The sequence below is a fragment of the Budorcas taxicolor genome, chromosome 11, assembly GCF_023091745.1.
Source record: "Budorcas taxicolor isolate Tak-1 chromosome 11, Takin1.1, whole genome shotgun sequence".
Classification (NCBI taxonomy): Eukaryota; Metazoa; Chordata; class Mammalia; order Artiodactyla; family Bovidae; genus Budorcas; species Budorcas taxicolor.
In genome coordinates, this window is record NC_068920.1 from 28,952,589 (window position 1) to 28,966,350 (window position 13,762).

Sequence of the window (13,762 nt, forward strand, 5' to 3'; positions counted from 1 at the left end):
GTTGAAAATATTTTTTATCTGCTTCTGGTATCAGTCATTTTCATTGACTTATTTTTGAGATATAATAAAGTTCAGCGGTGACCAGTAGTGGGAAAATACTTTTCTAAAGCCCATTTGCTCCTCCTGTAAAAAGAGAGATTGATTGATTAATTCACTTCTATAATTCATCAAATATCTGATACTGACTCAGAACAACAATAATCACAATGGCTAATGTTCTTTGGATGTTTGTTCTGTGCTGGGCAGTGCTCTAACCTCTTTATAGGTACCAATTCATTTATTCTTGCACAAGCTTCTGAGGTACCTATAATGGTACTCCGTGGTTTATAGTTGAGGAAATTAAGGCTTGGAGAGATTGAGTTTCCCAGGTGGGGCAGCGGTTGGATGGTGTGCCACCCTCTACAGTAAACCCAAACCCTCCAGTGCTTGAGTCTGTGTGCACTTGTAAATAAAAGATGAGCATGAACTAGTTAGTGTCCAGCAAGTCAGGTTTGAGTTAAGTCTTGAAGGGCGGGTAGTCATTTATCAGGTGAGGAAAGAGTGTTAGGGCTTTCACAAAGGAGACATAGTGACAAAGGCCAGGTGATGGGGATTTTCTAGGGTGAGGTGCTTTGTGGTGAGCCTTGTGGAACCGCTTGTGAGGAATGAGGAAGGCGCTTGCATGACGACATGTTGATGAGTTCTAGCTTGTTATTCCCACATTAAGCAGTTTTAACAGTTCCCAGAAGCCTCCCTTCTCTCAGATGCTCATCCCTCTGGGCTGCTGGCAGATGCAGTCATTCCCCACTTTTAAATAAGCCAAATCACACATCTAATGGAAATATACCCAAATGCTTAGTCTCTTTCTTGGGTTGTTACAAAGTGTATTTTCCAACCCCTCTTTGGGTGCTAGAAGAAGAGACAAGTACTCAAGACACTTCAAAAGTAGAATGTATAGGGCTTTGGTTTCTCTTCTTTTTCTCATTCCTGGGTCTTCCTCCAAGAGCTGGGTAAGCACTTTGCAACCAACATTTTACTGTTTGAGAATAAACTGAGTTAACAGAGGAAAGCACTTAAGACTAGTAGCTGGCTCATACTAAGTGCTACACTAGTATTAGCTACTCTTGTTATATTGAACATTTTAATGAGTGCTACTGTGCAAATTATATCTACCGATCCTCTTGATTCCCCTGTTTTATATTTTCCCTTTCCATAGCACTAATTCCTTTCTCATATTCTATATAATTACTTATTTTAACTATTGCTTGTTGCCTATCTTCCCTGGCTGAGATGTAAGCTCCAAGAGGACAGTGACTTTGTCTTTTTCCAAGAGATCATCACTGAATGCCGGGAGCCAGTGTGAGGAATCCCGCCCGTGACAAGGTCATGAGGAAGGAAGCTGACATACGCAAGGCGTGCTCAGACTTCAGGGGCCCCTCTGGAAATTCCTAAGCATGTACCCCAACAAAAATCTGCCAGCTTTTATGCTCTGCTTTTCCACTCTTCTGACATTTTCTGGAAAAAGTCAATTTAGGGCTTTAGTCTTCTGCATTTGAAAGAGTGTTCCAATCCAAATACCCCTCTGATGGCTTTCTAGCCTGCCTGCAGGACTCGTACAGCTGCGCATGTGATTGTTTGAGGCCTCCTGACCGCAGGAGGCACAGGAAGCTTAAAACATCCTAGGAATGTAGGAGCTTCGGAGGAGTCAAAATCTTTAGAATAGGACTGATTAAAAGTTTCATTTGTTGAGTCAATGCTTGCTGCCAAATTTTCATATCCTTTATTTTTAGATTAGTTGGTATATAGAAAAACAAGTAGTAGACCTTGTATTAGCAACATTAGATCTTTGAGTTAAATACCTTCTTTGTTATAACCCACTGCGCCTTTGTTCTATAGAGATGTAACTTTAGCGCTTTAAGGAGATGTAGATTAAAGAAAAACACTTCAGGAGAAACAAAATTTACATTCATTAAGGAAGAGAGCCAAAAGGTGTTAACAAGCCTCTTTGCCAGGAGATAATGTAAATCACCTGAGACCTTTTGTATACAAAATGATATACAGAAAGAGTCTGGGCTGCGAACGCTACATAATTTTGTGTTACCCATTGATCTCCATGTTTTATCAAAAGTATAAAAGGCCTCCTGAACAATAAAGGAGGGGACCAGCTTCTCGGACCAGTTTCTCGAACTAGTCTCTCGGCCTGGTTTCTTGAGAATCTGGCTCCCCCCGTGTCTCTCTCTCTCTTCTTCTCTCCCCTTCCCTCTCTCTGCTCTTTACTTTAATTTCAGGCTGAATTTCCATCTGGGGCGCGGAGGCTCGCCAGGTCTACTTACTTTGCCCTGGCTGTTAAGACCCTCGCGAAAGGGAGCCTAAGGTGAGGCACCCTTAGATATTCAAGCGAGCGCCGGTGGCCCAACGTAGATGGTGCAAATTCCTTGTCTGGAATTTTATTGGTCTTCCGCGTAAACCAAGCTATTCAGCCCTCTTCCTCCACTTAATCTTCTTACTACACTATAGTTTCTTAATCTAATCTTATATTAATAAATAAACAAGTCTTTCCATGCCAACGCCGTCCACCCTTCGAATTCCCTGGATCCACCGGGGCTGGACCCCGGCAACTGAAGATGGCTCCTTGGCCTTTAAACAAACAAGAACCAGAGGATGGTCCATAGGGCCAAAGGAGAAAGGGAAGAAACCCTTCCTTAGACCATTCTGCAACTCTGTCTACATTCCTTCTGTGGTAGAAATAACAAAGATGGAGTTCTAGCATATGTGGGAGGCTAAAAACTAAGAAAAGCAAAGCATGTGCAACTCTGACTGCAGTGTAGAACACGAGACAGAGGGCAGGGGGAAGAGCCCATCAAATTGTGTTTCATGTCAGTAAATGTAAGTCATTAGACATTTGACCAAACCCATAGAACATACAACATCAAGAATGAATCGTAAGGTCAACTACAGACTGTGGGTGATCATGCTGTTGTGTCAATATAAGTTCATCCTTGGTCGGCTAAAAAAAAAAAAATATATATATATATATATATACCATTCTGATGAGTGATGTTGATAATGGAAAAGGCTACACGTGTTTGTGCGTGTGTGTGGTGGGGGAGGTTAGGGATATTTTAGAAATCTCTGTACCTCCCTCTCAATTTTGTTGTAAACCAAAACTGATCTAAAAATATCTTTAAAAATATATATGTAGGGAAAAAAAAAATCCAATCCACTCACACTATTTATGTCTAGAATTGATGGAGTCAGGCTCAGACTCAGATGCTTAGAGTCAAGCATGCTGAGCATTTTCCAGAACCTCCAAAAAACTTTCACCCTGATGCTTGCTGGTATCCTTGACCCACCTTGGAAGCTAGCAGGCATTCTTCCTTTCAAGATCTCAGAACTTGCATCATCTCTGTAGAATTCTTAAATATGTATTTATTCATTTCAATTAAAAAAATATATGTATTTCAGTGCACTAAAGCCAAAATGCATGTGTTTAAAAATCTAGTGAGTAACATCTATCATCTGAATTGTTCATGCAAATCCAGCAATGAAAAGGGCACATTTAAATCGTTGTTATTTTTATATCCTGTCCTACAACAGAGATAAGGTCAATTATATTAGGGAAAAAAGTGAAAAGAAAATAAAAACAAAGAAGAAGAGAAGTAGAGGAGAGAAAAAAGAAAATGGGAATAAGGTTTTATCTTTATTGCTTTTGAAGCCAATTCTTTTACTGTTCGAGAACTTGGGCTGAAAGTGATAAGATCAAGGTTTTACCCCAGTATCTCCTCCTCTATCTATGTCAGTTTCCTCACAGAATGAGACAAGCCTTGGCATTTTTGTTCCTTCATCCCTCTGAGCCTGCAGCTGGGACATCTAACACCATGAATACCCATAGAAAGACAAAACTAGCTCTTTCTATTAATTATAATACAAATTGCTTATTAGATGATAAGGTTATGTGAGTTTTTAAATAAGCAAATCAAAGCCTCATTTTCCTCTCTCAGAACTGATGTGAGACAATAAGAAAGTGGCTGATTCTCCAAATTTACTTTCTTTTTCCTAATTTATAATAAACATATAGTACTTGAGGATATGTCAAGCTAATTTTCAGAGTCCAAAAAGTTTAATCAGAGTCTAGATTTGCTGACAATTTCACAGGCAACTGTGTATTTGGCCCAATTTATTTTCATGCTTAGTCATCCAGGATTGCACAAGGTGAAAGTTTGGAAAAGCCTACTCATTTTTAATGCTTTTGAATTTAGGTCTGTTGGACTGCAAAGTACTGAATCTATACATCTTTACAAATCTGGAAGTTTCAAGACAAATTATAGCTATCATTCTTTATGTCCTTAGGTATATGCTTAGGGACCTAATCAAGTATAAATGGAGAAAGAAAATGCATGTTCGTTTGACTTGTTGGGCCAATGTAAATTCACTGGAATCCACTGGCAATCTTTTCATATTGCTTTTGAAATTCCTATCAAGGTCTTCAATCATAAGCTGCCTTAGTACCCTTTAGGATGTAAAGGATATAAGTGAAACTTGTCAAACATCACACAAAAAGTGAGTACCTACTATGGGCCAGGCACTCTTCAAAATGTGTTCTATGCATTAAAGATCTTTATTTTTTTTTTCATTAAAGGTCTTTGATCATCACAAACATCTAGAAGGTATGTGCTATTACTATCATCCTCAAGATAGAGAAGAAGCACAGAGAGATTTATGGCTTGCATCAGTCTCACAGCTAATAATTGGCAAGCTGGAGTTAAATTTGGAGGTTCTGTCTCCAGGGGCTACACTTTAGTCATCAGGGAGCAATGCTGTGCCGTCAGTTTACTGGCATCATATCATTTCTAGGACAAATATTTTATATTTGTCATTTCATTTAATCCTCAGCCCATCTTCATAAGTAGGTAATTATTATCACACCACAGGCTCAGAATAGTAGGTCTGTCAAACAGTAACTCAAAGTTGTTCTAATTATTAGCACACTGTTTATTTGTGTATAAGGTATGTCAAGCAATAGACTGTTTCATCCAAAAAGGTCAAAAAAGATGTCTATATAATATAAAGAAGGGAGAAAATGCCTGTAGACTGTCCATGAACAGGATATCATGTTTGTACATTATTTTCAGTAGGAAAGAGTTCACTGTGGACAATCTGTTCTTACATAGACCAAAGAGGATTTAAAAATAATAACGATGATGATTCTCTATAAACTCTCACGATTGGCTGTGAAGGATAATGTGACAGGCTGCCTCTGTGTAATATATTCCACCAACTCTCAATCAGTATTTTCATTTTCATTTAGGCTATATCTTCACCATTTCCAGCATCAAAGTCTCTCAACTTCCCCACTTTGATCAAGACTCTTACAAAGCTGTAGTGGGTTTTAGTCTCCTCTTTGGAACATTTTGTTATCTGCATATTAAACAAAGAAGGAGAACAAAAAGTTCATGAGGGCAATCACATATATAATAAAAAAATATTTGAAATCTCCTTTATCTTCAAGTACTTAATTGATATGTCTTAAATAGAAGAAATAGAAATACAGATAAACAATAGAATGGGAAAGACTAGAGAACTCTTTGAACAAAGCTAGTGGAGGTGATAGAATTCCAGTTGAGCTATTTCAAACAAAGCTAGTGGAGGTAATGGAATTCCAGTTGAGCTATTTCAAATCCTAAAAGATGATGCTGTGAAAGTGCTGCATTCAATATGCCAGCAAATTTGGAAAACTCAGCAGAGGCCACAGGACTGGGAAAGGTCAGTTTTCATTCCAATCCCAAAGAAAGGCAATACCAAAGAATGCTCAAACTACTGCACAATTGCACTCATCTCACATGCTAGCAAAGTAATGCTCAAAATTCTGAAGCCAGGCTTCAACAGTACGTCAACCATGAACTTCCAGATGTTCAAGTTGGATTTAGAAAAGGCAGAGGAACCAGAGATCAAATTGCCAACACTGCTGGTTCATCAAAAAAGCAAGAGAGTTCCAGAAAAACATCTACTTCTGCTTTATTGACTATGCCAAAGCCTTTGACTGTGTGGATCACAATAAACTGTGGAAAATTCTGAGAGATGGAAATACCAAACCACCTGACCTGCCTCTTGAGAAATCTGTATGCAGATCAGGAAGCAACAGTTAGAACTGGACATGGAACAACAGACTTGTTCCAAATAGAAAAAGGTGTACATCAAGGCTGTATATTGTCACCCTGCTTATTTAACTTCTATGCAGAGTACATCATGAGAAACGCTGGGCTGGAAGAAGCACAAGCTGGAATCAAGATTGCCAGGAGAAATATCAGTAACCTCAGATATGCAGATGATACTACCCTTATGGTAGAAAGTGAAGAAGAACTAAAGAGCCTCTTGATGAAAGAGGAGAGTGAATAAGTAGGCTTAAAACTCAGCATTCAAAAAACTAAGATCGTGGCATCCACTCCCATCACTTCATGGCAAATAGATGGGGAAACAATGGAAACAGTGACAGACTTTATTTTTTGAGCTCCAAAATCACGGCAGATGGTGACTGCAGCCATGAAACTGAAAGATATTTGCTCCTTGGAAGAAAAGTTATGACCAACCTAGACAGCATATTAAAAAGCAGAGATATTACTTTGCCAACAAAGGTCCATCTGGTCAAAGCTATGGTTTTTCCAGTAGTCATGTATGGATGTAAGAGTTGGACTATAAAGAAAGCTGAGCACCGAAGAATTGATGCTTTTGAACTGTGGTGCTGAAGACTCTTGAGAGTCCCTTGGACTCTACAAGGAGATCCAGCCAGTCCATTCTAAAGGGAAGCAGTCCTGAATATTCACTGGAAGGACTGATGCTGAAGCTGAAACTCCAGTACTTTGGCCACCTGATGCAAAGAACTGACTCATTTGAAAAGACCCTGATGCTGGGAAAGATTGAAGGCAGGAGGAGAAGGGGATGACGAGGATGAGATGGTTGGGTGGCATCACTGACTCAATGGACATCAGTTTGAGTAAGCTCCGGGAGTTGGTGATGGACAGGGAGGCCTGGTGTGCTGCAGTCCATGGGGTCACAGAGAGTTGGACACAACTGACCGACTGAACTGAACTGAACTGAAAATAGAACAGTTCTCAAAGATCATCTTCATGGAATTAAATTAAATAAGTGTCATTTTTTCTAATTGCAGTTTTAACTACTTGAGCCATACTCAGAAATACATTATGAAGTACACAGTCTTTTGTTCAAAAACTTTTAGTCAAGGTACAGAGGACTACATTCCAAGGATTTTAAATTATTTTTAAATACTCGTGAGTCCTCCTTCTCTCAGTAATGATCCTGTGTACTGTAGCTGGCCAGGCTCCTCTGTCCATGGAATTTTCCAGGCAGGAATACTTGAGTTACCATTTCCTCCTTCAAGAGATCTTCCCAATTCATGACTCAAATCCATGTCTCATGTGACTCCCACATTGGCAGGCACTGCACCACCTGGGAAAGCCAAACACAGAGAGTCTTCTAATACTTGGGAAGAATAAATCTGAAATCTAATCATTGGAAAAACAGATAATGGAGAAAAGGTCAAAGAGTAACACAAAAGGAAGAAGAAGGAAAAAGCGATCTGTTCTAGATCTCATCTGGATCTGTAGAATCTTAAGAGGAAGACTTCCTACTTCCCAAATTCTGAAAATCTTTTGGTAAGTATCCAGATTCACTTTTCAATGAGAGTGTATATCCAAGTGGTAGAATTCTAAATGTGTTTACTATGTGAAAAAAATAATCCATTAGTCCTGAAGCTTTAAAAACACTCATAGTTTAAAATACTGGAAATGGCCTTTCCTAGCATTGTTACGACTTCCCTGGTGGCACAGACGGTGAAGTGTCTGTCTACAATGTGGGAGACCTGGGTTCGATCCCTGGGTTGGGAAGATTCCCTGGAGAAGGAAATGGCAACCCACTCCAGTACTCTTGCCTTGAAAATCTCATGGATGGAGGAGCTTGGTGCAGGCTACTGCCCATGGGGTCGCAAAGAGTCGGGCACGACTGAGTGACTTCACTTTAGCATTATTAAGGGCTTCCCCTGGTGGCTCAGATGCTAAAGCCTCTGTCTACAATGTGGGAGACCTGGGTTCCAGCCCTGGGTTGGGAAGATCCCCTGGAGAAGGAAATGGCAATCCATTCCAGTACTATTGCCTGGAAAATTCCATGGACAGAGGAGCCTGGTAGGCTACAGTCTATGGGGTCACAAAGAGTCGGACAGGACTGAGCAACTTCACTTTCACTTTCACTTTCCGTGGTGGCTCAGGTGGTAAAAAGAATCTGCCTGCAACTCGGGATACCTGGGTTGGGAAAATCCCTTGGAGGAGGGCATGGCAACCCACGCCAGTATTCTTGCCTCGAGAATCGCCATGAACAGAGGAGCCTGGTGGGCTATAGTCCATGGGGGTGCAAAGAGTCAGACATGACTAAGCACAGCACAGCATTGTTAAAAGTTGACATTTTTAAAAATGTCTCTTTTAATACAACTTTTAATTTTATATTAGTTAGAGGTGTGTCTGTTAAAGTCTTTGTTTGACATGTAGATTGCATTTATTTTATATATGATAAGTGTAGCTAACATTAGTTTCAGGAAACATCTGATAATTGAAACATGCCACAAGTGAAGAAAAGACAAGTCACATGGATTTTTCAGTACAATTTCAAATGATAAGAGTTTGAGACTACTCAGATGTAGATTATATCATTATTATTATGGTTAGAAATAAAATTTTGGTATAGTAAAAATAAAGTTTTATTTTTATAGTAAAAATTAAAATCTTTTAGGTACTTATACTTTAAATTATTTGTATTATCCTCTTAGCAGTTAGTGAGTGATATAGATTGATATGTTCTAATAAGAATATTTTATCTATGATCTCCTTTTTTATTATTTAAAAGGATTACATATATTCCCAGGTTGTAAAAAAAAATCCATATATTTTGAAACAATAACATGAAATTGACTTGTTAATGTTCACTGTCCCACCTTTATGGTTTTTCAAGTTATACTAATTGGAGATAAGGCAAGATTCAATCACCTGTTACGTCTTTGAGCTAATCAACATTTTTGTAAAATCTGAACTAGTTTGTGCTTGCTGTCGGAGTTATTTTTGGTTACATGACTATAAAGTCTGTGGGTGGTTTTACCAACAGTATGAGAGATTTGGATAGTCAATTTTTATTGAGGGGATGGTTGATAAATATAATTATAAATTCAAAGTTTTAACAGCAGCTCTAAAGTGCATTTACTTTATCAGCATAAATAAGACAGCACATATTAAATTGAAATTGCTGCGTTAATGCATGCTTCCCCAGTGGTTCAGATGGTAAAAATATGCCTGCAATGCAGGAGACCCAGGTTTGATCCCTGGGTAAGGATGATACCCTGGAGAAGGGAATGGCAACCCATTCCAGTATTCTTGCCTAGGGAATTCCATGGACAGAGGAGCCATGGGGTCATAAGGAGTCAGACACAACTGACTGACTTACACACACATGTCGCATTAATGAACAACTTCCCATTAAATGAACAAACGAAACATAGCCATTGTCTGTGTATAGATTTGTGTTTCTCTGTAGCTATAGTACTTGGTAGAGTCAGAGCTGTTTGTATTAACAATAGCCCTTTTAGGAAGCAGGCAACTGTATTCCTTCACAGGCATAAAGAAACTGGGAGGCCGTCCAAAACCTTCCTTGTTCTCTGGGCTCACATGTATCCTTTACTTACACCCTTTACAGATTTAAAGTGGCAAAAACAAGCATACCTATTCCCATTCTCCGAAGGCATCTATATGCTCTCTAACCTATTAATCTATGATCATTCACAACTGTGTAAAAATAAAAGGCTTGCACAGTTCTAATTGTTTTTAGTGATGTGTATTTTGTATTCTCCAATTTAGAAATTGCTCAGGTATCCAAAGATTACACATTCATTTACTCAACTTAATACCACCTAAATTTTGTAGTATCTATAAACTTTGAATTCACGATTTAAGTTGACACAGAGTCAATATGATTTGTAATCTTATAAAAATTAATAGCATTTTAAAAGTGACATTACCTATCCACTTTATCACTATTTTGTGATAATTTAGTTCAATGCATAGTTAACACAATGTAGAATTTTAAATAAATAGATGTTAACTCATCTAATCACTAAACCAAGTTGAAGTAACTTAGCAAATTCAAATTAGCTCTTTTTTTTTGAAAGAAAATAATCCCTAAGCTTGGGTAAACTAGAATATTATGGTAACATTACTTTTACATTATGTCAATAATAAATAAAAAGACATAGATCCATTTTTAAAGCCAGTAAATTTATCCAAAAAGTTATATTAGAAATGTTTGATTTTTTTCCTATAGAATTACATGCCATGTATTAAAATATTTAAGTTGTTTGAAGATAGTGGAGAAGTTCTGTTTCTTATCTCATAACTTGTTAACAATCACTACTAATTAAATTCCGTGAAACTTTCTCTTTTTTTGCCTGAGTTACCACTTAAGACGTAGCCACATTTAAAGAATCAGGAGAATTTGATTTTCCTCTTATTTTAAATTGATGTATTTAGCCTTTATATAAGCTATTTAAAATTTGAGTTTACATTATAATTTTTAAAATTTCCTGCTGAAGTAATTAAAATTATTTGTATTCATAAAGCTTTAAGATTCTCAATCACCGTACAATTTTTAGAGGAGCTAATTGTGAAATGTAACAAAAATTAAAGGTTTAATTTAAAAACAGCACAGAGATTTAAGTATGGTAATCGGTTAAACAAACAAATGTGATTATGATTAGAGATGCCTTGAGGAACACCATCGCTGAGAATATGAGTTAAGTCTTTCATATCCTTCAAAGGTTGGTAGGAAGTTCTAGTTTCCAGTGCCATATCCCTCACAATGAACTCTTTAAGTATTGTAAACTATTAAATGTTTGTTTTAATACAGGTATTGGAAGTGCTCTCTCTCTTTTTTTTAATGTGATTCAATAGCTCTATTTATAATGGCATATTTCTTCTCTCTCCTGACTTTACTTAAAGAAGAGACAATTTTTTTTTTTTTTTGAATTACTGAATCATAAACTTTTGAGGCTTCGGGATACCAAGACAGGCCAATTCCATGAAGAAGATTCTATTTCCTTGTTTTTTTCCTTCAGTTTACTGTTAAGTCTACAATTTTATTAAGGTAAAAAGTTTTAGGTGGCCATTTTATATTCACATTATTTTTGAGGCAGGAATATTGCTTTTGCTGATAGTAACAATTATTTGGACTCATACTGAGTAATCACAGAAACAATTTTGAAAGAAACTCTGATTTTTAGTTAAAAGAACACACAGTATATAGACACAAAACACCAAATACAGTTGATCCCATCAAAGGCTAGAAAGATAAACACCAGCTTCCCGATCCTGTGTTCTCAATTGCCAGAGAATATCAGAATCCTCAAACAACCCCCAAAAGATTAAGAAGTGAACCAAATTCGACCCTGTCCTTTGCCACCAATTAGGTGACTCAGGGGTGAAGAGTCCACCTGTAATGCAAGAGACTTGGCGGGAGCCTCAGGTTCAATATCTGGGTCTGGAAGATTCCTTGGAAAAGCAGATGGCAACCCACTCCAGTATTCTTGCCTGGAAATCCCATGGAGAAAGGACTCTGGCAGTCTACAGCCCATGAGGTCACAGAAGAGTCGGACACAACTTGGCGACCCAACAGAAACAAAATCTCTTACTGTGCGTGGGCGCTCAGTCGTTCAGTCAATTTTCCAGGCAAGAATACTGGAGTAGGTTGCCATTTCCTACTCCAAGAAGGTCTACAAGATCGAGGGGATTTTCTTGATCCAGGGATGGTTGCATCTCCTCCACAGGCAGGTGGGTTGAATTCTTTACCACTGCGCCAATCACTTAATGATCTAATCGTAAAACCACTAATGTGTATCCAAACACCAAATCAAGAAGCAAATTGGGCAAAAATTTTAGCATGCATGAGCCGAGGGAAGAGAAACAGAAAACTCAAAAGTGCCCAGGGCTAGACGAACTGTATATTCAGGTCACATTTCTACTGATTAAGGTAAGACTCAGGTAAACAATATCTCGGTGGACTCTTCAGAAATAAACTGTCAAGTGTCAATGATTAGTCAGCCTGCTCCTGTACTGAAGAGAAATCAAGCAAGAATTACTTCATCCAATAAAGACAAACCAGAATTTATATGTGAGGAAAACAGGAAAAGAACGAAATAAAAACCTTGTAGGCAGCCTGGGTTTTTTAAACCTATGTTTGAACCTAATTTTCAAACCCTTGTTTGAACCTATTTTGGGTAAACAGATTAGGCAGAGGAGAAGTTCGTCTGATTTGGATCCTCAAGCATGGGGCAGGCTCATTAGAGGTATAGGAAAATCCTATGACAGCTGTTAAGGGACTTGGAAACAGTTTGAAGAGCTGATGTGAAAAGCATATGCCATTGACCTATATTTACACTTCTACCTTACTTAGGCCGGGGCTGCACATCATTTTTTAGCATAACTTCCAGGTTAGGCAGCCGGTGATTGTGGAGCTGTTCCAATGGAGCCCTGACTAGCGAGCGCCAGACAGGCCTCTGCATTTTTCGCAGGTGTCAAAGAAAACTGAACACTGAAGATCACAGGGTTTTAACGTTAAGTAATCAAATAACATTGCATCTTACCCCAAATCGTTAAATTCTTTGTTTCCCTTGTAGCACAGATTTTATGCCTTTAATCTACTCACCTTTTTTAGAGGAAGGAAACGTTACTCCTAGGTGCGCTTTTCCCCTCCCTTAACCCATCCCGCCCAGCGACTCCCCGGTTTGGGAATTTTGTGTGCTACACACTGTATGCTAAATACAATTGCGACACTTTTCCTCCGCCCGCCTAGTATCCCTGCCTTCCGTTACTAGCCCACAGTTCAGCCGTGATGGAGACTTGTCTAGTTGCAAGCCTCTTAAACAAATATTACAAGACACAAGCCTCTTATTCAGCTTTTTATGTTTTGTTTTGTTTTTTTTTTTTATAATTTCTCATCCAGATTAGCCTACTAGTTCCGTCAGTCCTTAGGCCCATTAATGAAAGTCCAACGTACATAGATTACAGCTCTCTCTGTGCACACGTGGGTGGCTCTTAAAAGAGCCTTTGGGGTTAGGTGTAAAGACGCTTACTTGGCAAGTTTACTTGGAGCTGGTATACTTGGTGACGGCCTTGGTACCCTCGGACACGGCATGTTTGGCCAACTCCCCGGGCAACAGCAGGCGCACGGCCGTCTGGATCTCCCTGGATGTGATGGTCGAGCGCTTGTTGTAATGCGCAAGGCGCGATGCCTCGCCCGCAATACGCTCGAAGATGTCGTTGACGAAGGAGTTCATGATGCCCATGGCCTTGGACGAGATGCCGGTGTCCGGGTGGACCTGCTTCAGCACCTTGTACACATACACAGAGTAGCTCTCCTTCCGGCTGCGCTTGCGCTTCTTCCCATCTTTCTTCTGGGCTTTGGTCACCGCCTTCTTGGAGCCCTTCTTCGGAGCAGGAGCGGACTTGGCTGGCTCAGGCATTTTAAAACCTGAAAACACGAAAGATAAATGAAAAATAGGAAGCGGATTTCTGCTACTTATAGGGCCTTTATGCTAATGAGGGATGCAGAGCGCGTCTTAGTTAATTGGAAGATAAACAGCAAGGTTGTCATCTATGGGCAGAACTATGCAAATGAGGTATGGAAATTTAGCTATTCTATTGGCTATTTCGCTGAGTCTCGCTAATAACCAATCAAA

General features: G+C 39.0%; 1 protein-coding gene across 2 annotated transcripts; it reads right to left on the reverse strand.

Annotated features, from left to right (window-relative positions):
* LOC128055203 (histone H2B type 1-C/E/F/G/I) lies at window positions 1-13,551 on the reverse strand. 2 transcript variants are annotated; one of them, XM_052647615.1, is made up of 2 exons: window positions 13,157-13,551; window positions 1-123 (listed from the first exon to the last, which is right to left on the reverse strand). In XM_052647615.1, exon 1 carries the CDS (start codon window positions 13,544-13,546, stop codon window positions 13,166-13,168), a length of 381 nt encoding a protein of 126 aa, XP_052503575.1. In that variant the 5' UTR covers window positions 13,547-13,551; the 3' UTR covers window positions 1-123; window positions 13,157-13,165. The 2 variants fall into 2 exon arrangements, with proteins under 2 accessions (XP_052503575.1, XP_052503576.1); XM_052647616.1 differs by lacking the exon at window positions 1-123 and adding an exon at window positions 7,316-7,443.
* Between the last annotated feature and the right edge of the window lie 211 nt (window positions 13,552-13,762).

Coding starts and splice junctions, on each gene's coding strand:
- LOC128055203 (XM_052647615.1), bottom strand. CDS start 13,546: ATGCCTGAGCCAGCCAAGTCCGCTCCTGCTCCGAAGAAGGGCTCCAAG.